The sequence below is a fragment of the Acanthaster planci genome, linkage group LG08 (genome assembly GCF_054643075.1).
Source record: "Acanthaster planci isolate LZ-2023a linkage group LG08, COTS_SCS, whole genome shotgun sequence".
Classification (NCBI taxonomy): Eukaryota; Metazoa; Echinodermata; class Asteroidea; order Valvatida; family Acanthasteridae; genus Acanthaster; species Acanthaster planci.
In genome coordinates this window covers 2,382,099-2,406,940 of record NC_141784.1, presented here as the reverse complement: position 1 = coordinate 2,406,940, position 24,842 = coordinate 2,382,099, and the positions used below count along the sequence as shown (strand labels likewise).

Below are 24,842 nucleotides of genomic sequence, written 5' to 3'. Positions count from 1 at the left end.
TCGCACAACACACGCAACCACAGCCGCGTGACTTGCTAACTGCAAGGTCATTGGAGAGGAGGGATCACGTCCAACTAACCACCATTTTCTTGTTATTAATGAAGCTCAGCTGCAAGGTGGCCTATTTAAAATTAAATTCATTTGATTTTATAATTTAGTTCCAAATTGCTTGGACTGAATCCCTCAAACGGGGTTTCCGTGCTACATACATGTTGAGTAATTTCTACGGATATAAATGCTTTGTGAAAAAAACCCAAAAACAAAACGAACGCGGAATAAACGTCTTTTTCGCGCCCTATGTGACAAGTCCTCATTTTCATTTTATACACTGCATTATCTTTTAGCATCTCTAAAAGTTTACTCCATAACTTTTCACCCATAGGCAACAGTACATTTAAAATGGACGGGGTGAATTAAAACGCCTCCAGCATCCAGTACACCGTCACCAACAGGTGTTGATCGGGATAATCACAAATCTCTTCTTTCTGGCCTACATCGAGGGGGCGCTATGATCCAGCCATCTTCAGAGCTGTTTATACTGAGGAAGAGTTGCGACATGAGGGTCTCCATGGTTGGAACCAAAATAATGGATTGGTCATTGCACGCTGACAATCAGCACACAACAGCTGCATAGTGAACTGCTGCTACGTAATGAACAGCCATTTTGGTTCCAAGGTGTGGTAAGTTGGCGCTACTCTCCGATGGACAGCTCTGGCCAAGTTGCTGCGAACCAAACAGGACATGACAACTTCCGAAAGAAATATAAAAAAGTTCGAGCCGTGAAGGCGAACTTGAACAAGGAAAGGGCACACCACAAGGTGGGTTCGGACAGTATTTCAAATAATACGGGCGATTAACAATAGTGCGCCTCCAAGAGTTTGCAACGCGTTGGTCAATCACGATGCGCGAAGGCTGTCGACCCAATGCGCGTTTGGAAAGGGTCGACAGATTTAGCGCGTTGTGATTGGCCAACTGGTTGCAAACTCTTTGAGGCGCACTCTTGTGCGTATTATAGAAAGCTTTTCTTCTATAATCTGAGTGGGTTTGGGCATGAGTCTCAGACGGGGACGCAACCCATACAACGTTTTCAGGAAAGATGTTCATGAACAGCAAAGCGGGAGGAGCTGTTTGTTATATTCAACCGAATGGCGAGGGGCAAATCATTACCGCAGGAGAAGCAAATTCCGAGGCATTTTGTATTCTTCCCGTTTCCTCTCACTCTTTCCGTTCCCTGTCCCCGGCCTCCTTTTCTATATTGCCCTCGTTTTCAAGGAGAGAGAGAAGGCCCACTCTCCTGACGCCCATGCAGCTGGGTCCGCTGATAAAACTACTCTCCATGCCAACCCTTAAGCCCCAGTCGAAATGGCGTGAGAAACGGTGACAACTCGAACATAGTACTGCTCCAAACCTTAAAATAAATAAAAATAAATCTAGCAAGTCTATATTCACACGCAGCCTTTTTGGGAACGGTTGTAATAATCGTCATAAACGCATTACGAATGGGACCCCAGGGCCCAATTAATTATTTCCCCAATGTATTGCGTGTGCAACCAATTCGAAGTCATCAAACATTGATGACTCTTTCACCCATGACCACTGCACAAAAGCCAAAGCAATGGTGTGAAGTTCATGTATCTAGCCAGCTGAGACAGGACGAAACCTCACAATGTCAGCACGCCACTCAACTGAAAATCTTCCAAATCAAACTGCACTCTGCTTGCAGACGATATGCAGACTGTTGACCAATCAGAAGGCTCGGTTAGTTTGTGCTTTTCAGCGGAGTCGCATAGGGGCTTTGCATGGTAGCCATCTTGCAGGGCAGCTGTTTTGTTCTACAAGGAAACCTCATTTGCGCATACCCTGTGCACCCATGCAAACCCTCCATGAAGCGACAATGCTGGCTGCATCATTATCCCGTACCAGTATCAAGCATCATGTCCCTGGTGGCAAACTTGAAGGATTTCCTTTTAAAAGCTGTCAGATGTAGTCACGTTTCAATGCGATTATCACGTGTCAAGGAAACAAGGTAGGTTTAAACCTACATTCATAAATACCCGGGACACTTTTTCTATTCCTGTTGGTCGAAATCGTCACGTGACCATATATTAACATGCCGCTGAGAAGTGATAAATCACGCGCTAGCACATGTGGATACGAGACAGTTTAATCGGGTCTGATCACAGACCGCCAGTCTTGCGCGTAAAACCGTGATTTTGAAAAGTATGGGCAAACAATGAGCGAAGCGAGGGATGGCAGCTCGTCCAAGCGCAACGCACTTACATTGCCTGTTTTTGTTTATAGGTGCTCCCAAAACGTGTTCACTTTTTTCCTCTATTTTACTGCTTACTTTTCTTTTCAGATGTTGCAACTGCACTGTTTTGAATCTCAGGGGCCAGATTAAGTAAATAGAGAGCTTTTGCAATCGAAAATGGCTTCAAAGAACTTTGTGACTGGAATTCTTCAACTATGCATAAATTCCCTATACCGAGGGCGCCGCCCAGATCACGAAAACCCCCTGTAGTTTTGAATAGGGCCTGGCGGTCTATGGTTTATATTATAATGTCTGTGGGTCTGATTGGTCAGGAGCCTGTGTGCACACGACGTGCCACGCGCGCCAATTGCAAGTCCATTGAAGGGGATTCTCTTGGACAACCTTCAAAAGGAACATACCATAAAGTGGACAGAGGTGTTCGGGAAAATGACAGTAAAATTTTAGAACAGAATCGTTGGAAATCCATCAATATTGACTTCTTTTGACTCTCTGAATAAAAAGGTATTTATGAATGGGAATAAATATGTGCTTGGCCTGTCTTAAATTAATGTTTAAGACCTTGCTCAGGAGAACGAACGCGGATAATGCCCTCGCTGGCGGCTAGGCGAGTCCATTCTCCTGAGAGAGCCAAGCACGTATTTATTCTATTATGTATGTTTTTAAACCCTTGAACTTTGTACATCAACGATAAGTGTATTTATACATATCCATGTTATATGTTATGTTGGAGACGTAGGTAAGAAAAATGAAAACAATGTCGCCGCATAATCCTTTCCGAAGATGGTGATCTGCCATTGATCGCAATCATGTTGTAAAGAAGGCAATGCTAAGCGGTGTTCGTTTATACCATCAGACAGTGAGTCAATTTTGCTGATACGGACAAAAGAAGCCTTTCTGAAAATTCCTTGATTCCGCTGACAAAGTTTATTAGTTGGCATTTCACGAATAAATTTTAAACTACGATACAGGTCTGACTGCAATACCAAAACGTGAAGCAAACTGTGACTAAAAGAAGCTTAACAAAAATATAAACTTGCAAATGTAGGCCTACATCTCAATCTTACAAGTATTACAAAACATTTTAAAATGAAATAAAATACGAAGCTGAACACTGTAACATAAAAACTTGATTGCAACTTCAAAAAAGAAACAAGTAATCAACAGTTATTAAAATAAATCTAAGTAGAGGTCTTTGACAGATGGCAAACTTTAAGTTACAAAGAACATCCCGCTGGCAAGGTTCTAGCCTCCGAAACTCTAACTGCTCATTAGGCCAACAGCCACTTAACGCGCACTGTAAAGGACTACTGTGGCTGATGACACAAGGATTACTTCTAAACATACATTGCCACAATTTCACTGGCACAGTAACTGTCCGTTGACTGCTACTATTGCTGTCAATTAACGGTCACAGTGCTGGCCTCCAAAGGTATACTGTGACCCTCTCTGACAGATTATTGCCGACACCAGCAGCCGCAAGCACCTTCTGGGTCTCTGTTAAACTCGGATACAACTGCAAGTCAACCACCAGTCGCCACGTAGTGCTTTCCACCAATCATGTGTGTGGCATCTTTCATATACACGAGACCTCTGTTTTGTCCAGTTTTCTTTCTTCTTTTTGAAAGTTGTATTCCCAAGGTTTAAATTTCCTCGGCATAAGTACATTTTTCTGAAAAAACAACAACAAACAAACCGGTTTTGAACCTGAATACAATACAATCTATACGTGGAATTAACTTGGTTAAAAAATCATGTAACACAAAAGCTGACCAACAAAACCAATGTAGCAAAATACAATTGACACCATAGAATAATTCTACTCAAGTATATACACAGGTTTGCTTAAACTTTGCACCAGTTTGCACAAACAACAGAGCGATAGATTTACTTCAACCGAAAAGAAAGTATCAAGGTAAAAACACTTTAGTACATAAAAAGGTTTCATATGACGGAGTGAGCCATAGTTAGAGTTCCCACACAACATAATTCAATGTGCCTCCAACATTACAAGTTAATACACGAAATCCATATAAAGATATACATTTATTTTGTTTTACCATATGAAATAAGTACAGTAAAGAAAATAAGATTTCTACAGTTAAAAGTTTCCAAACCTAATTTGAGCATGATACTTTTTATTATAATACGAGTTGGATTTTTGTGGACAGGTCAGAAATCTTTTAAACGTCCAGTGAACAGTAACCTATGTTATGTAATTTGGAACACAATGATGCAAGTACAAGCTTTGTTTGGTCTGATGCCACTGTTTCAAATAGGTGAACAGGTCAAACTTACTAGGACGGTTTGATTTACAGCCTATATGCTAAATATGTTACTTCAACGGTATATTCGAGATATCACCATGCACTGCACGACAGCATAACAGACATTGTACATCAGTTTTTTCCACTGTTTGTTACCACTAACATCCAAAACGAACTCTCGATAGCTGAGAAATTTGGCCAGTATTTCTGTATTATCCAGCGAATTGCAAGTACTGATTAATCCGTGAACATTTCGAAGACATCATTTCTATGCCAGTAATCGGTCATTATTCCAAATCAGCAATTTCATCACAATAAAAGACTCTTGCATTTATGAATTAATGTGCAATAACTCGAAATTATTCATACGGTAAAGGTTGGTAATAAATGCCTCCATTTAAAATTTTTTCAAAATACATGTAACATGTATCTTAACACCGCTGTGATATTATGGCAATAACACTATGAATGCACACTCTTGAAAAAAAAAACGGCAAGAGTGGAATAAGCACCAGGATGGGAAAAGCAAGCCTCAATCTAAAGGTTCCAAAATAAAGTCGATCAATAATATATCTGTGTATTCCCCTATTGAATCTGGAAATTCCTTCCAATGGATCCTCCCAAGAATATCTACATCTCTTCATTTTCACAAACCCTGTGAAAAAGTTACTATCCAATACCACACTGTAGTTGTACACATAATATATATATACAATCTAACAACCTTTTTATGTGGCCACTTGTGAATAGGCCTATCCCTTCTACATTTCAAAAGCTTTGCTCTAAGCCAGCACACCCTCAGATCTCATTTACGACATTGCTACTTTTTGTACTTACATGCATGGTCTCTATATAGTTTTATTCTCTAAGTACAGTCGAACCTCGTTAACAAGAGGTCCTTCAGACTTGACAAATGACCTTGTTATAACAGGAACCTTGTATTATCAGAAATTCAAGCAATAAAAAATGAAAGGATTGGGACCTCAAAATGTTCTTGTTATAAGCAGAATCTTGGAGTAACAGTGCTCTTGTTAACGAGGTTCGACTACTTGTGCATCTCATGCTCAGTAGTTGTAGGAACCGCATTCCAGTTGTATAAATGACGTGAAGACACATAATACAGCGTATCCCACAACCTGGCCCACAGAGTGTAATTTTGTTAAAAAATCTCCACCACCCAGTTCAAGTCTGAGCAAAAATCGGACATACAGTTATTTATACATTTTAGTAATACTGATATCTACAGGTAGCTAGTGAAATAGTACATGATTGTGACCGACCCACCATTCAAAAACCAGGCTGATGAACGATAAGCCATAATCTGGAAAATGACATCAATACACACAAACAATGCAAATACCATACTTTTCATTGCCCGTACTTACTTTGGATGACTTAACAAAATAAAGTATGAAACTGAACAGCAGAGAAAACTTGTCAAACATCAACATTATCCACTTCAGTCTGGTTTGGGGTTATTCTGTCAAAATTAAATTTCAGATTGTAACAGTTACAAAACTGAGAGTTGTTTATTCAAAATGCTCTGAACCCCTTGCATAATACAGAAACATACTCTCAGTGCTCTCCCGAAAATGACAGCAAAAACGGTACATCGTCGTCAGTGTACTTAGGACTACTTCAGCAGAATGCTACACTCAGCAGCCATTCAACTTATCACATCCATTTCTGCACTATTCTCATGCATAAACATGAGCCTGCACGCAATGCAGCCCTTCTGATTTGATAAAAAATCACGGAAGTGCAAAAAAACGGTGTATCTGGATTTCTCTAGGCATGTGGTTTAACACAAACTATGTATGTGATTTGTGAAGAGCGCAGACGCTCGGAACAGAGGAACTCTGGCTTGCGATTATTTGCAATTATTTCTGGGGAGCTATGTATTTAGGTGTGTATTGGTGTGGAGGTGTGATCACATGCGTCCTTCCTGGGCACTGATAAGCAGGCGAGCACAACACAATACCATCCACAGCTCACACAAAAAGAGACATCCTTCCACAGCATCAAACCCTCGAACCGATATTTCAAAAAAGCAAGGTCATCAGGAAACAAAGCAGGTGTGCAAGTCCACGTAGGGTGGGGCTGATAGGACAGACCTTTTGGGCATGCTCTGTTAGAATATCAAACTGGCTCAGTTTAAAGAGGTGAAAACTTAACCCAGACTTTTTTCCTGGAAAAAGGAAAATTGTTAATGCCCCCCATTGTTCTCAAAGTTTCAGAGAGGTATCATAAAAGACAAAGAGAAAGAATTAACATGAACTGTTCACATTGTGATTTTTTTTTAACTGTTTGTGTCATTTGAATGTCACCTCACTGAAATCACCATGGATTTGAGATTAGTAGCATTTGCTGACTGAGAGTGAATTTGGTACAATGATCAGCACTTTCTTTACAGAACAAAGTGTCATCGAAACTTTTTCAAGGTTCAACTGCGATAAAATACGGACTTGAAGGATAAAGTTGCTGACAATCAAACTCATCAACAGTCAATCTGTTTAGTTTGACCTAGTACCTACATATGATCAAAAATGATCCAAGCTCATTGGAAACAACAGGTGAATAATTGATTGGCATGGTATGGTACCCTGTCTTCTGTTGCAATGTGAATACAAGAGCTCACGGTCAAGCCTCGGCTATCTGGTATTCCCTGCAGAGGCTGGCCTAGTGTTGGCTTTGAACCACTCCGTCACCTCCACCCTGTGAGCCGACAGCCAGTCAACGTTGGCCTGCATGTTCTCCATTGCCTGCTGTACTGCTCGCTTTCCACTGTTGGAATCCAAGTGATCCAAGAAGAACTTGGAAGCCTATGGGGGGGGGGAACCAACCATTAACTAGTATTGCATGAATCACTCAAACTCTCTGAGATCCGATGACATTTACTAGCAGGTTTTAGAACGTTTGCAATGTTAAGACCTTACCCATCATGGGCGTTGCCAGGATTCTTTTTGGGGGAGGGGCGACAAAGTAGCTAAGCAGAAACTGACAAACATTTAAACATTTTTAAAAGTAAAAGGAGATCGGGTATTTTCTATGAACTATTGGCCTTTTTTCTCCTGTTCTCTTTTGTGCTCGTTTTTATTTTTCATTTTTTCCTGGGGCGGGGTTGGGGTACATTGGGGGCATGATGCTGCTCATAAGTGTAAGTTCACAGAATGAGCGCCTTTAAGGGGGAGAGAGTTCATGAAAGACAACTCGCGACTTTCAAATTGTTTTCTTCTGTATTAGGTAAAGTTTCCTTTTTGTGATGCGTAAATTCCTGGACACAGAAATTAACATTGCAGTCACCTGTAGACTTCTGAACAGCCTGAAAAAACACCCATCCCCAAATTATCCGCCTTCATCCCAAACACAAACTTAGGCCGTGTCCGAAATGGGCTTCCAGAGCTACAGCTAGGTCTATTGTCTACGCGTCTCCAGGGAATTCTAATGGAGCGAAGACCTAGACCTAGCTCTAGACAAGAGATTCGGATGCAGCCTTAGAATTATTAGAACACAGACTACAAAAATTTACCTCTTCGTACTCAAGCTTCCTTGAAACACTTGAAGTCACTGCATGAATGATGTACGATATTTCAAAAGGACTGCCTTCAAACCTGTGCAATTTCAAATAAAAAAATTGTGCCTTACAGAGGAGAAAAACTAGGCCACTCACAATTGTGTTGATCGGTTCTTGGTATAGAGTCTGAATATTCTCATTAGAGAAATTAGAAAACATGCAACGTAAAATCTTGATGGTGTTCATTCTACGCATTAAAAAGAAGTCTCCTTAAAGACAAGTGAAATTTCCCATAGCCACATTCAAATGGCACTTGAACAAACAATAGTATTAAGTATAGGCAAAACCCACAATTGAAATTAACACCTCCCCAACGCAAAGTACATCTTGAAAACCAATAATAGACTTTTCCTTTTTTTCTAGAGGTACTACTACGAAACAAAGAGAGGTGATTGGACAAGAAAATAGCGTTTGTCCTGCCGAGAACTCCATGTTTCACAAAGCTTTTCTGTACAGAGGTACTAGTCTTGTACAAGAGTTGTAGCTGTGAAATGGTTTTTAAGACACCTGTGACATGTATGACTGCTTGAAAAGAGGCTACAGAAGCTTGGATGTATTCATTCTACAAACCTCTCAATTATAGTGTCCCAGTTCTCAATAACGAATGAGAGAGCAGGATATGCCCCAGCTGAATGGCCAGCAATGCTAGAGATCACAGTCCCAGTATCTTGGCTTTTAATCTTATCCTCATTCATTGACCAGTGAAGATATCTGTGACAGAAAAACAAAAATTAAACACTGCTTGCTGAATTTTCACCTTGGCTGTCAGAACTTGTACCTTTGACCCCAAGGACTGTCGGGCATCAAGTACAGCAATGACCAAAAACCAACCTTGGGCAATATAGCCAGCTTGTTACTTGCAGCACCCTGTGATGCACAGACTGACAGTCGTGATAATTAATCTGTGGGAAAAACATCTTCACTGGAATCCTAATTTCACAAACCCCCAGTTTTGACGACCTGTTTCATGTTAGGGTCTCAGCAAGCATAACCCTAATGGTCGTCAATCTATCAACAGGTGAAGCGTTGAGGACAGTTAGGGTTAATGATATAGTACTCAAGACTCATTCTCTTATGTTGCTTCTTGTGAAAACAGAAAAGAAAAGCAATCATCCACTATAAAACAACCCTTTCAAAAGGTTAGTATTCCCTTCAAATAAAACAGAAAATTTAATCTCCTTAAATTTCTCTACCATTCCTATCCACACCGCAAACATACAATCACAATTAAGCAGAATCTTACTGCGCTAAGCACATTTCTTGTTAAAAATTGAGCTCGGTTATAATTTTGAGAGGGCGCAATTTTCCTATCAACGGAAGCTCCTTTGGTCTGAACAGCACTTTGCTGTTTCACAAACGACTATGAAATGCGCGCGCTAAGGCCGCCTTGCTACCAGCAAAATGAACACTCCTGACCAACGTGGCTCTGTTCAACCAATGAGGGGGTACTTCTGGTCGAGGTGGATAGCTTTTAAGGCACATCCTGTTCTCAATGAAGCAGATAAAATCAAACTACTCCACACAACGAGATACACAGCTACTGACCTGTTGATGAGGTGAGGATCGTAGGTGCATCCCAAGGCAGCGAGCAAAACTCTCTCCTCGCTGGCCACACTCGTAGCCTGGTATTTATTCCAGCAGAACTCCCAGTCATCTCTGCTTCCGTACTTGACCCCAGCACAGTACACAGCACTCCTCAGATTGGCTGGTACTCTGCAAAGGAAATCGATGCAAGCAGTGATGAGGGAAACGGCTCAGAAATCAGAGTCCCGCCTGGAAATACTGCCAGTTAAAAATCAGGAACAACCCCGGGAGGCCCCACGTTGCCCGGTGGAAGCCTATGTCTGTATCTGAAAGGTCATCCAGTAAATCAAAAGTCACTTATCATCTGTAATGTGTTCATTTATTGAGTGTAAGTTCCACATGATATGCCCTTGATTTGTGGTTGAGCCAAGGGCATATGCGGGTGCCTCAGGCAACTGCCAAATCACCCACACCTTTCCATAGATCACAGCCAGAGTCATCTGTGGCTCTGCCAAACGAGGAAACATCCGAGAACTCAGAAAAAAGCCCGAGCGGCTCAAAATTAGAACTGACAAAACAACTCTGCTGGCATATTGCTCGGACTGAGAGTTGAAGTCAGGGGCCACAGTGGTAAGAGGTAAGCGCACTAGGCACGAGCCAACCTGTGCCAATGAAAAACAAGGGATCAAGGCTGTTCCTAGATGACTTGTTACTGACCTGGGACAGACTTACAATGGAGAATTCATTTCTACTCCAGCAACACGCCGGTGTCACACCATGCAGAGTGCATTCACATACTTTTGTGGTCCCTCCTATTTTTTGGTGCAAAACCAGAATATGAACCACATGCAGATCTCGGGAGATCCCGGGCAAGTGTTCCAGTTATTTGCCACTCTGTTCAGCCACAACCGGGGGAAATTAAGTCATTGAGACTATTGGATGTTGCCTTTCTAGAATGTTTGATCAAGCTGCCGTGTATTGGATGTATTTATTTAGTCTGGACATCACTCATCAGCAGAACTGATGATATCCAAGAAAACTTACTCGGAATCGTTATCCCGCCACTCCCGGAAGAGTTTTGTGGCATTCTGGACAGTTTCAGGGTGTCCTAAGGCTGCAGCATCGTAGATAACCACACTCTTGAGAAATCTGCCAGAAATGAAACCGGACCCCAAAAAAGACCACTGTGTTCACCAAACAAAATGCACTCTTCAAATGCAGCACCTGACTTGTTATCGGTCTCTACCTCCCTAGGCACACTCTGGCCACCTGGCGAGGCCGGTTCACACTTTTCAAATCTACCACTGCGCAGAATAAAATCCTTGGCATCTTCTTTGTCAACAAAAAGAGAAACATCAAACAGGGATTTTCAATTAAGGCCATGTTTGAAATAACATTCCCTTTCCTTTTTCTTCTTCAAAGTGACGATGTGGTAAGAAACGTCGCAAAAATCTTGAACAAAATGACCACCTGGGCTCAGTATTCATGGTTTGGTATCCTGCCGTTTTTAAAAAAGTCTGTAATTTTCCACTGCTGGGACATGTTCACTGTGGAATACTACCCTCCCTATGTGGTAAGGTCAATGTTATATGCAGGCACCTACTAAGGGCAACTACCAAGGGAAGAAGTGTTACATTTTCATATTTGATTTCCAAATTTACCCTTGTAAGTGTGGCTCCTCAGTGTGCCACCCATTTCTGCCGAAACGCTCCAGCTGCGGGGTCAGCAAACTCAGCACGTACTCCTGTCAGGGGGAGACAAGTCCATCTTCAGTTGTTGAAAACAAATCCCAAACTACACATTTTACAATCACAGAGCGCATATTCAGTCATGCAGACAACGTGACATTTTGCGTGGACTGAGGTAAATACTGGGAACTGTGCATGTACCCACCACAAAGGCGTCGTAACCTTCAGTGTTCCGCAGGACTTTGCCCATCTTGTTGAGGTTGTTGAGAGCTGCATAGAGGGGGCTATACTCTGTTTCCTTGAATAGATACTTCGACAGTTCCAAGGCCGTTGTCTCTTTTAACTGACCAGCCCTGATGAGGGGTCAATGGAAATAGTAGTAAAGGGGCAACTTGGTGCAGTTATCGCCAAAACAGAATTTCTGGAGTAATCCATGGTACATGTATACACCTACAGACTGGCAATGAGGTCACTAGTGCAAGAGGGTCCTATTTCCCGGGGCAAAAGGCCGAGTGAGATAGGACTCTCTTCTGGTCACTCACAGGCCGAGGGCGCATGGACGTGCACTAGTGGCCGAATTTGGCCAGTCCATATGTGTTTTATAACACACCTCATACTTGAAAAATATCTTTCGGGGTGTTAACTGTTTTAATTCATCTTTCAACAGCACTTAAAAAACTGCCAAAAAATTGAAGGTTCATTTTAGTTTTCAGAGAAAAGAAATCTTCCAGAGTTTGAACTGTTTCAATTCAGGATGATCTCCAGAGGGCGCAATAACCAGTCAAAATTTGTCAAGACTAGTACCTGACCAGGCATTAGTCTCTGGAATTGACATGCGCACGCAATGTCTAGGTGCGTGTCGAGTCACGCTGATGCCACATTTATGTACTAGCATAATAGTGAACCACACGTGACCGTGTTTCAGCCAACCTGGATAAAGAACCAGGAAAAGGTGTGTTATAAATCAATTTATAACATGTCCTGTTGGTTCTTTATCCTGGTTGGCTGAAATTTGGTCACAAAGGGCTCACTGATATAGGTGAGTACATGAAATTTGCCAGTCCGTTTGTGTTTTATAACATGTCCTGTTGGTTCTTTATCCTGAAGGGCTGAAATACGGTCACACAGGGCTCACTGATATAGGCAACTGCATGAAATTTACCCGTCCGTAAGTATTTTAAAACACACATCTGTCTAAAATGAAAAGTAAACAAGAAACTTCTCTATGTTTTATAACTAAAATGCTTTGATTCAGATATTAACCATAACTGTTCACCGACTACATCAAGTGAAGGCGCTGTAACCACTCAAAACATATTGAACATAGTACCTGATCGGGCACTGTGCTCTATAAATTACGCACACGCAATGTGATGGCTTGCAATCCAGTTCATACTAACCCAAACACGGCCTTATTCTGGCATCAGCCATCTTGAACCAAAATAGACAGATTCCTTCCCATTTCAGAGGGTTCAATAAATGAAGTGGATTCGGGGACCATTGCAGGTACTAGCCTAAATCAGTGAACCTCATGTAACCGTTTTTCAGCCGAAAGGGACAATTTAGTGGATCAATCTATAGAGTTAGAATGACTTGAGTGGGCATTCCCATTAATTAAGTGAAGTTTGCATGGTGTCATCAGTCCTAGAATCATGTGCTATACGAAGACACTCTTTGGAGGTAGTCAACCTTATTGCTGTCTGTGCATATACAGTAGGCCTACTTGCTGTCTTTCTGGTTGTGCACCATCTTCTTGAAATACGGCCGTGTTTTCACCTAGCTTTTGTGGCGGTCATGTAAGAGGCACCAAACATCAATTCAGAAACGTACATGGAAGTGTGCTTGTATTTGTGAATTTTATATCTGCTGAGCTCACAGCTACCCACAAGCTCATAAAATAGTCAACTGTGAGAGAAAAAAAAAAACTTCTTGAAATACTTCTACAGCATTTTCATCCAGCGAGTACTGCATTGTTAGAACAGTCAGTGTCCTGGAGTGGGAGAAGCATCACATACCATGCCAGGCTGAAAGCATCATCTATCAGGTTGGCCCGGTCTGCTACACTGAGTTGAGCGTGGTTCCCCTTCAGTTGATTGATCAGTGCATGCCAGTTGCCCGAGTCGTAGTTCACCCTGTAGAAGCCAGACTGGTTGCTGTTTGCTTTGAACCAGAGGACGTTACCGCCTAAATCAAACGGAACCTCGGCTGCCGGGAGACAGAAAGCAATCGATCACCTCGGTATCTGTCTATATGTATTGGTTTCCACTCGTAAATCTGCTATCATGCTTACTTCCTGTTTATCTGATTAATTGAGTCAATTAGTGAATCTGAGCGGAACTCATGTGATGAACACTCAATCGTCTTGACATGCATAACCACAAGGAATTCCTCCCCGGTTACTTAGCTAGGAATCATGGAAGATGAGAGACTCCACATGTGTAGTCACAAATTCACCACATACTGGCTAAGCTACATTCTGCGTCACATCACACCGCATGTGCAGTTCCTAATATCGGGAAATTCTGCATTGCATTTGTATAGCATTTTCAAGGCACAAGGGGTGTTTTGCAAAATACAAAGTGTAGTTAATAAACAAAGTCTTTCGAATAAAATGAAGTTTTAGTCTCTTCAATTTTTTCACCATAATGACAATCCTAAATGGAAATCAAAGTGTGACGGGTTGGTTGGCCCCTTTCCGGTGTTAAAAACACCAGTTTATTCCTCTGAAAACCGTAAACCCGTATACCAGCTGTCCCAATAAGAGTGTGCCATTCACAATTTTTGGACACACCGCCCATTTCCACTGTCATCCCCACTTGACACTTTTACCCAGTTAGACAAGAAGAAAGACCAGTCTTTTCAACTTACCCTCATTCCTATCCATGGTAACACTCTTAGTCTTGAAGACATCATTACTGGTTATGTAGGTCAGCGGGATGGTCCAAGTGTAGCTGCGTATGACGACACATACAAGAGCAATTTAAGCACAGCAACAATTGAGAAACAGCAGCAAAGTTTGCTTGTGAATTTTCCTCTCATACCCTACATATGCATGCCATATCAAGTAGATAGGTTACATGCCTTACTCCAACATTATTTTGTTGAATAGAGAATTGTTATCATTAGCAATCATTATCATTATCTAGTGGCAAATCTGCTTTGTTTTTGGCAACTTTGCCCTCATTTCTCTTAGTATCAGAAAGAACGTAAGATATGGCATTCCCCCAACAAAAATGCCAACAGCTTTGGCACTTTATTTATGGACATAGCTCTTAGATACGATGCATAAAATTGCTTCACAAACATGCGGAACATGCACATGTGTTACCTTTTCAATGACTAAGGCCTAATCAAAATAAGCGTGTATTTATGGTAATGCCCTGAAAAACGATCAGTTAGTGGGCCAGAGAATAGTTGATTTTGTAACTTTTTCAAATGTTCTTCTTGATTTGTCTTTTATAGCGCCGATTGTCTTTTATGCTAATTCTTGAACTATTAACCGGTAACTAGTTAGAAATGGTTACAGCTAAAGGACGGTTTCTTCCAAACATACCCTTTGTTATTTTTGTGAAAACCTTCGCCAAAAAGTGGCTTTAAAAATCTAAATAGATTTGGCTGCTGTGAATGCATTAGTTTTTGTATCTTGGCCTGGGGTCAAACTATAAACACTCCATCTTTTATCCGACCTGATTCCTTTGTGAATCTTGGGAAACTAAGGCTGCATCCGAATCTATTGTCTAGAGCTAGGTCTAGGTCTTCGCTCCATTGGAAATGCGTGGAGACGCGTAGACAATAGACCTAGCCGTAGCTCTGGAAGCCCGTTTCGGACACGGCCTAAGCACCCAAACACACTTGACTTGAGTTTCTCTTGCAGCAGGAAATGCTGTGTGTTTCTGAATATCCGAGTTGTTTCTGCACAGCTCAGGAACACTTTCGTTTCTTTCCACCCAAAGCCTTCGTTTCACAGAGACTGAAGGCAGGCTACACAGCTATTCACAGTTTGATTGCAACCTTGAAACAGCAATGGTTCTCACTTGAAAGGAGAGACAAATTCTTTTGAAGGCTTGGCCTTGGGAGAGTGCAAGAAGTGCTTTTGAGTGGCAGTGACCTTGGTCCCTTTGCGCGACAGGGTGACCACTGGATAGCCCATTTGTAATGTCCAGGTGTCCATCATGTCCGCTATGCTCAGATCTGAGGTTGTGTATGCCTGCGGCAAGAAGACAGATGACCCTTGATTCCAAACGTTGCATTGATTAAAAGCAGTCTTAAATCCCTGAGCAGCTTAGGAACAATACAGGTTTTCAAATTTTCTTCATCACGTTGAGTGCATGTACATGAAGGGGGCAATCTACTAAACGGCACACGTAAACTTCATGTGGTGCCTTTTCTTCAGTAGTATATCATAGTAAGGCCTGTATTTAGGGGACCAGTCTAGGGCAGAATGTTTGCAGAATGGAATTTTAGAACGTCCATTTAGGAAGATTCATGCGACAACACTCTAATGCGAGAAACAGATGTACTTTGGCATTTTCCTCAAAGAAATTTTTCTTTAGGGGGGAACGATCTTGTTTGCTTACACCCTAGAGCTATTGAAATGTTAACTACTTGCTGACCTCTGACACGGCATCCCACAAGTCCTTGGTCTTTGCATTGCTAAACTTAAACTTGGTCAGGTAGGACCGAAGCCCTTTCACGAAAACCTGGTCTGGGAGAGAGTCATTCAGCATTCGGATTATGGAAGAGCCCTAGAGTGGAATAAAAAACACCAAGATTATTGCAGCACGATCGTCGTAGCAAAATGAAAAGAAACAAAACAAAAAGTCGCTAAAACACTTCACAATAATATTTATCATTTACAGAACTTATCATTTACATGATTTACATTTTCAAATGCAGTGGTTTACTATGTGCTTTATATAGCACATGTACATGGGTAAATTTGGGGTCCAAAAGTGTGACATTTTTGTGTCCCTGTTACATTCTGACCTTTGTTATTTGACACGGAAATATCACCGGAATTGATTTCAAACTATTAACTATTTGTTTGGCAGGTAACTTGCATTAATTCATCACTCTTGGAAATTAGAAAATGTGTTCTGAACTTACAAAATTATATGTCAGATGTGACAGGGACACGAAAAAAAATGGACCCTGAATTTCTGGAATTACCCACATACAGATCCTATCCACAGTCACTGGAAGTCTCTCTGTTGTGCCTGGGGCTAAGAACTTTGCCTATTGTTCCGTGGCTCGATGGATTGCATTATACTTGCACAATGTTTAAACTCCAATTCAAAGCTAGTCAATGCAGAAAGCTTCAAAAGGATTTGCATACCGAACTGAGCATCGTAGCAAATGAAAACATTTGAGACACTCGTACCCGTTCTATGTCACCTTGATTGCGACAGGGAAACAGGAAACGGATGCTAATTGCTATTTGGCATTATTACCTGGAAATAACAAAACCGTACTTCGAAGATACTATTTCCATGCTTCCTGTACGCTCAACTCATCTATTTTGGAATGCCCTTGGCAAAGTTCTCACAACTGCTACCGTGAAAACAATTCCCAATTCTGATCCCAAAAAAGGAACACCTTTTGGTTAATATTCGCCAAAATAAAAATCTGTCTTGAGTTGCCTTCCTGTTTTTCTCGTCTGCTAGTTTTTGCCTAATGAAAACTGGGCAAGGCTGGAACACAGCGTCAGACTCCATAGGCTAACGATGCACTTGAAACACCCCACACAGGGAGCAAATGAACCGATGCACGTCAAAACACAAAATTGATGCTTCAAACACATACCGCACACAGCAGGGCTCTTACCTTGTCGTAAGAGATGCTGTCAAAGATTGCATTGATCTCGCTGGGATCGCCAACGGGCACGGAGATTGGGTGGGAGTTGCCCTGACTGTCGGCCTCCAATGCAGCCTGGACTGTCAGCACTGTAAACTGATCCATCTGGGCAGAGAATTTAAATAGACCCGACGTAAACCTCTGGCTACGCTACTATGGCACCTGTCCATGGGACAGTGTCAACTCTAGTGCTACAATTGGGCTGGCTCCACTCCAACACGGAGATGCCAATGTGTGCCTTAGGTTGGCACAACTCATACTCCCAAACTAGTTTTTATTTGTGTTTCTGGATGGTTTATGGATGAAACGCCACATTGGCATATTTTGAATGAAGTCGGTTGGGTGTGAGCTGTAAAAGCCTGGAGTAGGTTGAGACATGTTCTGTAGAAATTTCCTGACTAACTGCCGCCAAAGTAGGGGCATAACAGCTGCAAGAGTCTGTTCCAATATCTTTTATTCAACAAGGATTTATTTTGCTGTAAATATATCTTCAAGATGACTAACCGCTAATGAAACCTCTAAAACCTCTAATACTGAAGTAGATCAAAACTAATTTCATTTAATGGGGCCAGATAACAAGTCACAAAGTTCAGTTTGGCACGTGCAACTGTGTTCTGCTTAGAGCCCAATCCTTTCCTTAAATAATTCCATTCACATTTCACAATAATATCCAATGCAGTCTTGCTTCCCTTAACCCTAACCCCCAAGGCTCTTGCACTAGGAAGCATACTGAACCTCACAAAATCCAACAGGTTCATGTACTTGTCTATGTACTTGTACATGCAGGTTACTGCACCAAACCTGATAAACTCCAACAGAATGAGCCCGTTGGAGTTTGAGTGATATGGTATGGGTGGGTCTATGCAGTATAGGATGACTTGCATTGAACAGTACCAAACCTGACAAAATCAAGCATAGTCCAACAATAGGTACAGCAAGTCAGACACTGCACACAATGACTCCTGTGTGTCCCAACTCACACAGAATCCAACACCATCTCCCTGGGCCTTTCATCCCAAGTCTCACAAAATTCAACAGCAGGTTCCTACGGTACGGTACCAAACCTGCCAAAACCTGCCAAAACCTGCTGTTGGAGTATGGCAGGTTTTGGGCAGTTAGGGTTAATCCACAGAACTGTGTAGCTCAGACGTTAATATATTACATTGTTGATACAATGATGATTTTTAATGCAGGGACACATTATGTTCAAGCTCAGAATATTCCATTGTTCGCTCCCTGGGGTGTGAATGAAATCACGTTGCTGGTTCCCACCATCCTTTCGTACATGCCATGACAGATCACACTTGGGACTGCATTGGAGACGGTTGGTACTCACCATGTGCCAGTCTGGTTGGTAGTGGTTTGTCCCGATGTACTGGACGTATGTTGCAAAGCCTTCGTTTAACCACAGGTCATTCCACCATTCCATGGTCACTAGGTTACCAAACCACTGCAGCAAGAGAAACCTCCATTGATTTTTGTGTAATAATTATGCCATCACAGTTAAATGTTTTCGGCAGAGAAGCCGTGGATGGAAAACCACGCAATAAAGAGGGAGAAACTATTGAAATTGAATACCCCTTGTGGATGGTATTATTTTGGCTGAAAAACAAGATTTTTGAAAGCACCAAGATAATAGATATATTACCCAACTTCTAAAATCAAGCCAAAGGGCGCAAGTACTGAGTTGTTTGAACCGTATTTGTGCATTTCTCACAATACACTTCGTCCTTCTGCATGACTGTGAGGCAGGGCAGTAGACCGTGCTTTGCATGTACAAAACAAGGTCTACCTCCATGCTACGAACTTGCAAGACAAGTCCATCCCTGCCACAGTGACACAGTGAGCCCCAAATGACTTCATCCGTGGAGAAATCCAACATGAAATGTTCTCGCTCCCACCTGATGCGCCAGCTCGTGGGTCACCGTCTCCACGATCCACTGCTTCCTACTAGAGGACGTGACGCCTTCTTGGTAGAGGATTGAGGACTCCCGATAGGTGATCAAGCCCCAATTCTCCATGGCACCAGCCGAGAAATCCGGAATGGCAATCATGTCTACAACCCAAGTACGCAAGGGTGAGACCAGAGGGTAAGGTAAAAGTGGGCTTCAGGGCCGCGGAGGAAGAAAGAGACGAGATTTGCAGGAACTTTGGTTATATCAGTGCCTGAACAGATGGGGTCAAGACACTGATGAATTTCCCGCCAATTTGGAATCATTCAAATCAGACATTTTCTTAACACTGGATTTACAAAAGATGTGAAAAAATTTGAAGAAAAATTGTCAGACATCTATGCAAAATCATCCTACTGGATCAAACTGATTATTAACATTTAGAGGGATGGTTTTGGATCTCGTGATGTTATGACAGTAAGGTGCAATATTGAATTTGCTGATCACTGTTAATAAACCCCCTTAAGTCCTGTCTCCAGGACATCCTAGGTTGTGGTCAACCGCCTGAAGATCCTAGATACAGGATATCCAAGGTTATCAGGCTATCCGCTGCGATCATCAAACCCAATATCTTAAGGTCAGCTAAGCATTTATTAAATCTCTGATGAGGGTAAACCTTGTTTGGACAGAGGGTATGCGATGTCAAAGAAAGTCTCGTAGAAGGGAATTGTCTTCTGCAAAACATCCAGTGCCAGATGGGCTTGGTCAATCTTGCCTCTAGACGTGTAGACAGCGATCTACACAGAAGGAAGATAAACACAAGATTAAAAAGGTCAGTTCAGTTCTCCTGAAACAAATTTTAATTGGACAAATTGTGAACCAACAAAGTAAACAATATCCAAGGCAATCAAATCTGCATGCAAGTACATGGAGTGTTGTATTTGAGTTCATCACAAGTCCTTCCACACAAGTCCCTTCACAAATCCAGTCACAAGTCCCTTCATACGACTGGTCATAAGGAACAGGGTGAACAATGACAAAAGAATGCTTTCGTCACAGCTCATTTGAATAGCTTGTCAATGTGCTTAAAACTCAAAGACTTGTGATGGACTTACAGGGACTTGTGATGGGCTCAAGTACAACCCTGTGTTACATGTAACAGGTTACTGCTAAAGTTGATTCTTTGAATTCAGTGACCATAACTGGCACATGCTCATATCAACTCTGTTTACCCATTCGTTTTTGTCACGTGGGTGATTTCTAACAGATGTTTTAACCACTTTCCCCGGATTCATATGATATTTTCAGTCCAATATTACAGGCTCCAAAACTCCTACGTGACAATCATCATTGTCACCTGGCGTTAGCTGTTCAACCAATGAGCCAACAGTTGAAATTTCACTCACACCAGCTCACATGTGTAGCTGTGAAAGTAGAGCTTTAAAGGCAAAATGTTTTAATTAATTAAAGGTTCAAATTTCCACATTGGGGCTCTTTTAATCTTTTGGAAGAAGTTCTGAATGCACTTGGAAACGGCCAGTTTTTACAAGTACATGTGACAGCCGAGGAGCATTTTCTTTCATTCATTTATTCTAAAAATGATTTCCTATTTGGCATTTTCCGATCTGAACTGGCAGTGTCCCTATGGTCTTCCAGCGAGCTCCCGGCTACCAGTGCTATATCAAGTCCTTTCACAAGTTCCTTCATAAGTCCAGTCACAAGTCCCTTCACGAGGCCAGTCATGACTACCTGGGTGGACAATGACTGTGTTTTGGCTAGAGACTAAATGACTTGTGACGGACACGAATACAACACTGCCAGCTACTCACGTCTGTGCCTGTAGTAGTGGTGTTGGAGATCTTCACATAGTCACACACGACAAATGCCACGAGGTACGTGCTCATGGGCACTGTCGTGTTGAACTCATCCTTTTCCATGCCGTTGCTGAGCGATGTGGTCCGGACGAGGGCCGTGTTGAATAACGATATCAGCCGCTCGGCTCGGAGCATTTTCATGGAGAACGTAGCTTTGAGGGCAGGCTCGTCAAAGCAGGGGAAGGCTCGGCGGGCAGCTGTCGGCTCGAATTGAGTTGATGCTATGTATCTTAATAAAAAAAAAACAAAATAAAGGCATTTACAATTAAATTTGTAATAATCACAGCACAAGCTGGGGCTCTTTGAGTGACTGTCAATTTTTTGAGACATGCATTTGGATAGTTTGGGTTAAGGGGAAATAAAGACATTTTGAAAATGTATGAAATGTATATTTCTACTTAGCCACTCCCTTCTGCACCTTAAGATGATGGTCTGTGATTTTCAAGATCTGTCAGTGACTGCCAATTTTTTTGTTGCCAGTACAGCAGTTTCTGACAATTCTCCACTGGACACCACTGATTTCTTTCTTATCAAGAAATGTGAAGACACAACGCTCAACATGGTGGGATTCACACAGAGAAAATCCTTGGAAAGCTAACAGCATTTCGTGGTTTTGTTTGGTTCTAAAGATCCTGTAGTCTAAAACAAAAGAGAACTCTGCATAACGAAAGGCCAAAGATCAATGCTTAAAACGTTGAATACAGTCAGCCTTTGGACGATTCAAACTCTAACCTCTCCACATTGTTCTCCTTGTATGAGCTCAGGTAGTAGCCGTCCAGTGTGTCGGACAGTTCGTAAGAAAACTGGAGAGTGACGGTGTAGTTACTGCCACTGGTCAGTTCCTTGTCCAGGCCTAAGTACAGCTGCTCGTTCGTCTCGTAAAAGAGCATTTTGGTGACGCCGCAGGCTTTTCCATCCCCGATGGACGTCACCTGTGTAGGTTTGGTCACCGTCATGTTCTTGCAATGCATGATTATTTGGTCAGTTGCCGCGATAGCTTGGAAGTCAATTCTAACTTTTCCTGCAGCCTGGAGAGATTAAAAAATATCCATGTAACACACAAGAAAAGATAGTGTGAAGTCGAGGGATCAACACAAAAACATAAAGCCGAAATTTTAAAGACGAGAGCTCAGTTTAGAGGTCACACAGGTCAAATGAGGTCAAAATGGGCACAATACTCGTTCATCAATTTTTGTCTAAATGGTCCGCGTAACTGCATCATCTAACCCCACCAGTCCTTACTCCTCCAACAGGATTGAAGACTGGCGGGGTTTACATAATAGGCAGATAAGAGCTGACTTGATCAATTTTTGGCACTGCGACCTTCGTCCTCTTTCTTGTTGCAATATCTGCCATTAGAAATTTGGGCATGTACTTTTCCAACAAGCAATGGTTCCAAAGGGGTGAGGTCATGCTAATCTCAATATGAAATATCCCATCCCAGGGGAAGTTGGTTAAGTATTTATTGCAGGAGTGCAACGACTGTATCTCATCAAGACAGTTCTCAACTCGATTTTTTTTCTGAGTTGGAAGTGTCCCAAATATCACGCTTCAGCTGGGCCAGCCTGATGACAGTTGGTAAATTTCGATATCAAAATTTCTCAACCTTCTCTATTTTTTGGCCAACTACTCATCAACAAAACTAAAAAAAAATGCGCCAGTTTACCACGTTATCTATGACACAGAAACAAGGTTCTGCCAACACATGTTGCTGATATGTACATGAAGGATGTTACAAACTACAACACACATGCTATGACATAGTGGGGCTGGCCCAATGCCGCATTATTATAGTTTATGTCGTCCCAAGAACAGTTGAGGCTGTCCCAACTACATGCATTTGGAACAATTTTATCTAACAACACCACTGGATTCCTTCTGGCAAAATTTTGAAGTTGTTACTCTCGCTAAAACTAAGTTATTTGTATCCACACAACCATTTCTATTTCCGAGAAAGCAGTAGCTATGTTGGTCCAATCTGTGTATCTGAATGGTCCATTAACTGCTGCATTGTGGGTAAAATCAAGCTGCCCTGTCAGCTGCAGTGCCATTAGTCGGCTGAATTTCTAATTCAAACCTCTGGACGATAGCTTTGAAAAGGGGAAATAAACTGCAGTTGGGAATTTCCAGCAGGATTCCTGACGTTATCGACAGCACAGTGCAATTACGAAGGATGGAACCTTTCCTCCATGGCGCAAATAAACCAATCTGACAGATACACATGTACAATACAGCTGTTGCACAATAGTGCGGCACCAAGAATTTGAAACATGTTGGGCAATCACAATGTGCGAAATCTGTCGACCAAATGCACCTTTGAAATGGATCGACAGATTTTGCGTGTTGTCATTTTTGTTCTTGGTGGCGCATTATTGTGACTTACCTGTATTAGTCTGGGTAAGTACTAACTTGTAGTCTAAATCAACTTAAACATTTGGTCAAGCATTGCTCGGCCATGTCCAAATGTAATCAACAGGCCATGTAGTGTCCTAGTTAGTCGGACTGGATCTACCATTTTCATGCTTAAAACTAAGAAAAGGGAAAGAGTTGACAACCTGTGCTTAAAGCTACCCATGAAACTGGTCTGAAAATTTCTGTTTTTCTCAACAAATACTTTAATATGTTCCCAGCTAAATTTGTCTTTTAAGGACATGTTAGCACTTTCTGATGGCTGATAAACCACTGCAGGGGCAAATTAGTCATGTCCATGTTTGGTACCCCCAGAACTGTGGGGTCTGACGCCCACCCCATAGGAGCGGAGTGGACATCGGACCCCACAGTTCTGGGGGTACGTGTTTGACACTCCCCCCCCACTTGGGTAACTCATGCCACCCCTTATGCTCATGCATAACCCAGAGAGTTTTAATTCTAGCAATTCTTGACGAACCATGGAGGAATTCCTTCCTCAATTAATCCAGCTAGGCCCCTAGTCATTATCTAAATGTTGACTAAATATGCCACTAAATGTTGACTAAATATGCCAAAGCTCACTTTAAAACCGGTCTGGTTGTTTAGGTGGGTGGTTAAAGTGAGATCGTAGTGGATTGGTTTCACTGATTTGGGCAGCCTGATATCATTCCACGGAAACGGTTCTCCATTGGTGGCAGTCGGCGCAGCCACTGGTGGTGACGAGGTGGTGACGGCATTGGGCGAGGTGGTGACGGCAGCGGGCGATGAGGCGGCGGTGGGCGGGCTCGTCGGCTCGGTCGGCGGCGGCACACACCGGGGACGAGCCAAGCTCGCGATCACGGCGATCAACAATATGGCGACAATAACCATGCCCACAAGCACGACCGCTGACACCTTACTGCAGCCTCTGCCTCCCCTGAAGCCTCGCCAGCCAACAGCCTGAATCCTGGGGTTTCCAGTGTCTGGGTTGGGCTCATCATCTTGGTTAAGAGGGGCGAAATCAAGCCGGTCCACTGAGTCTTCATACGGCTCCTCACGGAGCGGGCTGTAGTTGGCACCAGACGCCATTTCTACTTTTATTCATGATGCGTGCATGACAGGCGAGTCATACTGCGCGTGCACCCGGTACCCGGCCCCATACATGACACAAGCACTTTCACTACAATAGACTTGTAACAGTCGCTTTGTGAGACGTACATGTACTTGAAAGACTATGAGGCTTGACGCTGCTGGCTATTTTTTCGATAAGATTGACCGGCGTTGGTTTCAACAACGTCAGATGGCAAAATCTCCCTCTTGCCTGTTGACATCTTTGGTATGTACCTCCAGAACTGTGGGGTTCTTGGTACATATAAACGTATCGCAGCGGACAACGAATCCCACAATTTTGGGGGTACCAGTGTGGGTGAATCCAATCAAATTACGTATTTTGAAAACTACACTCTAATCTCGTTAATAAGAGCACTTTTAATACAACATTTTATAATGAAAG

At 42.4% G+C, this 24,842-nt stretch overlaps 1 protein-coding gene across 2 annotated transcripts; it reads right to left on the bottom strand.

Moving 5' to 3' along the window:
- Positions 1–3,177: 3,177 nt before the first annotated feature.
- LOC110976005 (endoplasmic reticulum aminopeptidase 1-like) lies at positions 3,178–24,459 on the bottom strand. Of its 2 annotated transcripts, XM_087140066.1 has the most exons (19): positions 23,933–24,459; positions 21,674–21,969; positions 20,897–21,170; positions 19,744–19,864; positions 19,077–19,231; positions 18,512–18,625; positions 17,146–17,280; positions 15,936–16,067; positions 15,357–15,529; positions 14,191–14,273; positions 13,338–13,527; positions 11,528–11,675; positions 11,296–11,378; positions 10,679–10,783; positions 9,656–9,823; positions 8,681–8,821; positions 8,066–8,147; positions 7,175–7,358; positions 3,178–3,941 (listed from the first exon to the last, which is right to left on the bottom strand). In XM_087140066.1, exons 1-18 carry the CDS (start codon positions 24,416–24,418, stop codon positions 7,188–7,190), a joined length of 3,057 nt encoding a protein of 1,018 aa, XP_086996192.1. In that variant the 5' UTR covers positions 24,419–24,459; the 3' UTR covers positions 3,178–3,941; positions 7,175–7,187. The 2 variants fall into 2 exon arrangements, with proteins under 2 accessions (XP_086996192.1, XP_022084598.2); XM_022228906.2 differs by having other exon boundaries at positions 3,178–7,358.
- Positions 24,460–24,842: the final 383 nt, after the last annotated feature.

What these genes read in the sequence shown, in the direction of transcription:
- LOC110976005 (XM_022228906.2), bottom strand. Translation starts at nt 24,418, where the DNA reads ATGGCGTCTGGTGCCAACTACAGCCCGCTCCGTGAGGAGCCGTATGAA. An exon ending in GATCCTCACCTCATCAACAG is followed by an intron (nt 8,822 to 9,655) that starts GTCAGTAGCTGT and finishes TTTCTGTCACAG; the next exon opens with ATATCTTCACTGGTCAATGA. An exon ending in GGAAGCTTGAGTACGAAGAG is followed by an intron (nt 7,359 to 8,065) that starts GTAAATTTTTGT and finishes CCCCCCCCATAG; the next exon opens with GCTTCCAAGTTCTTCTTGGA.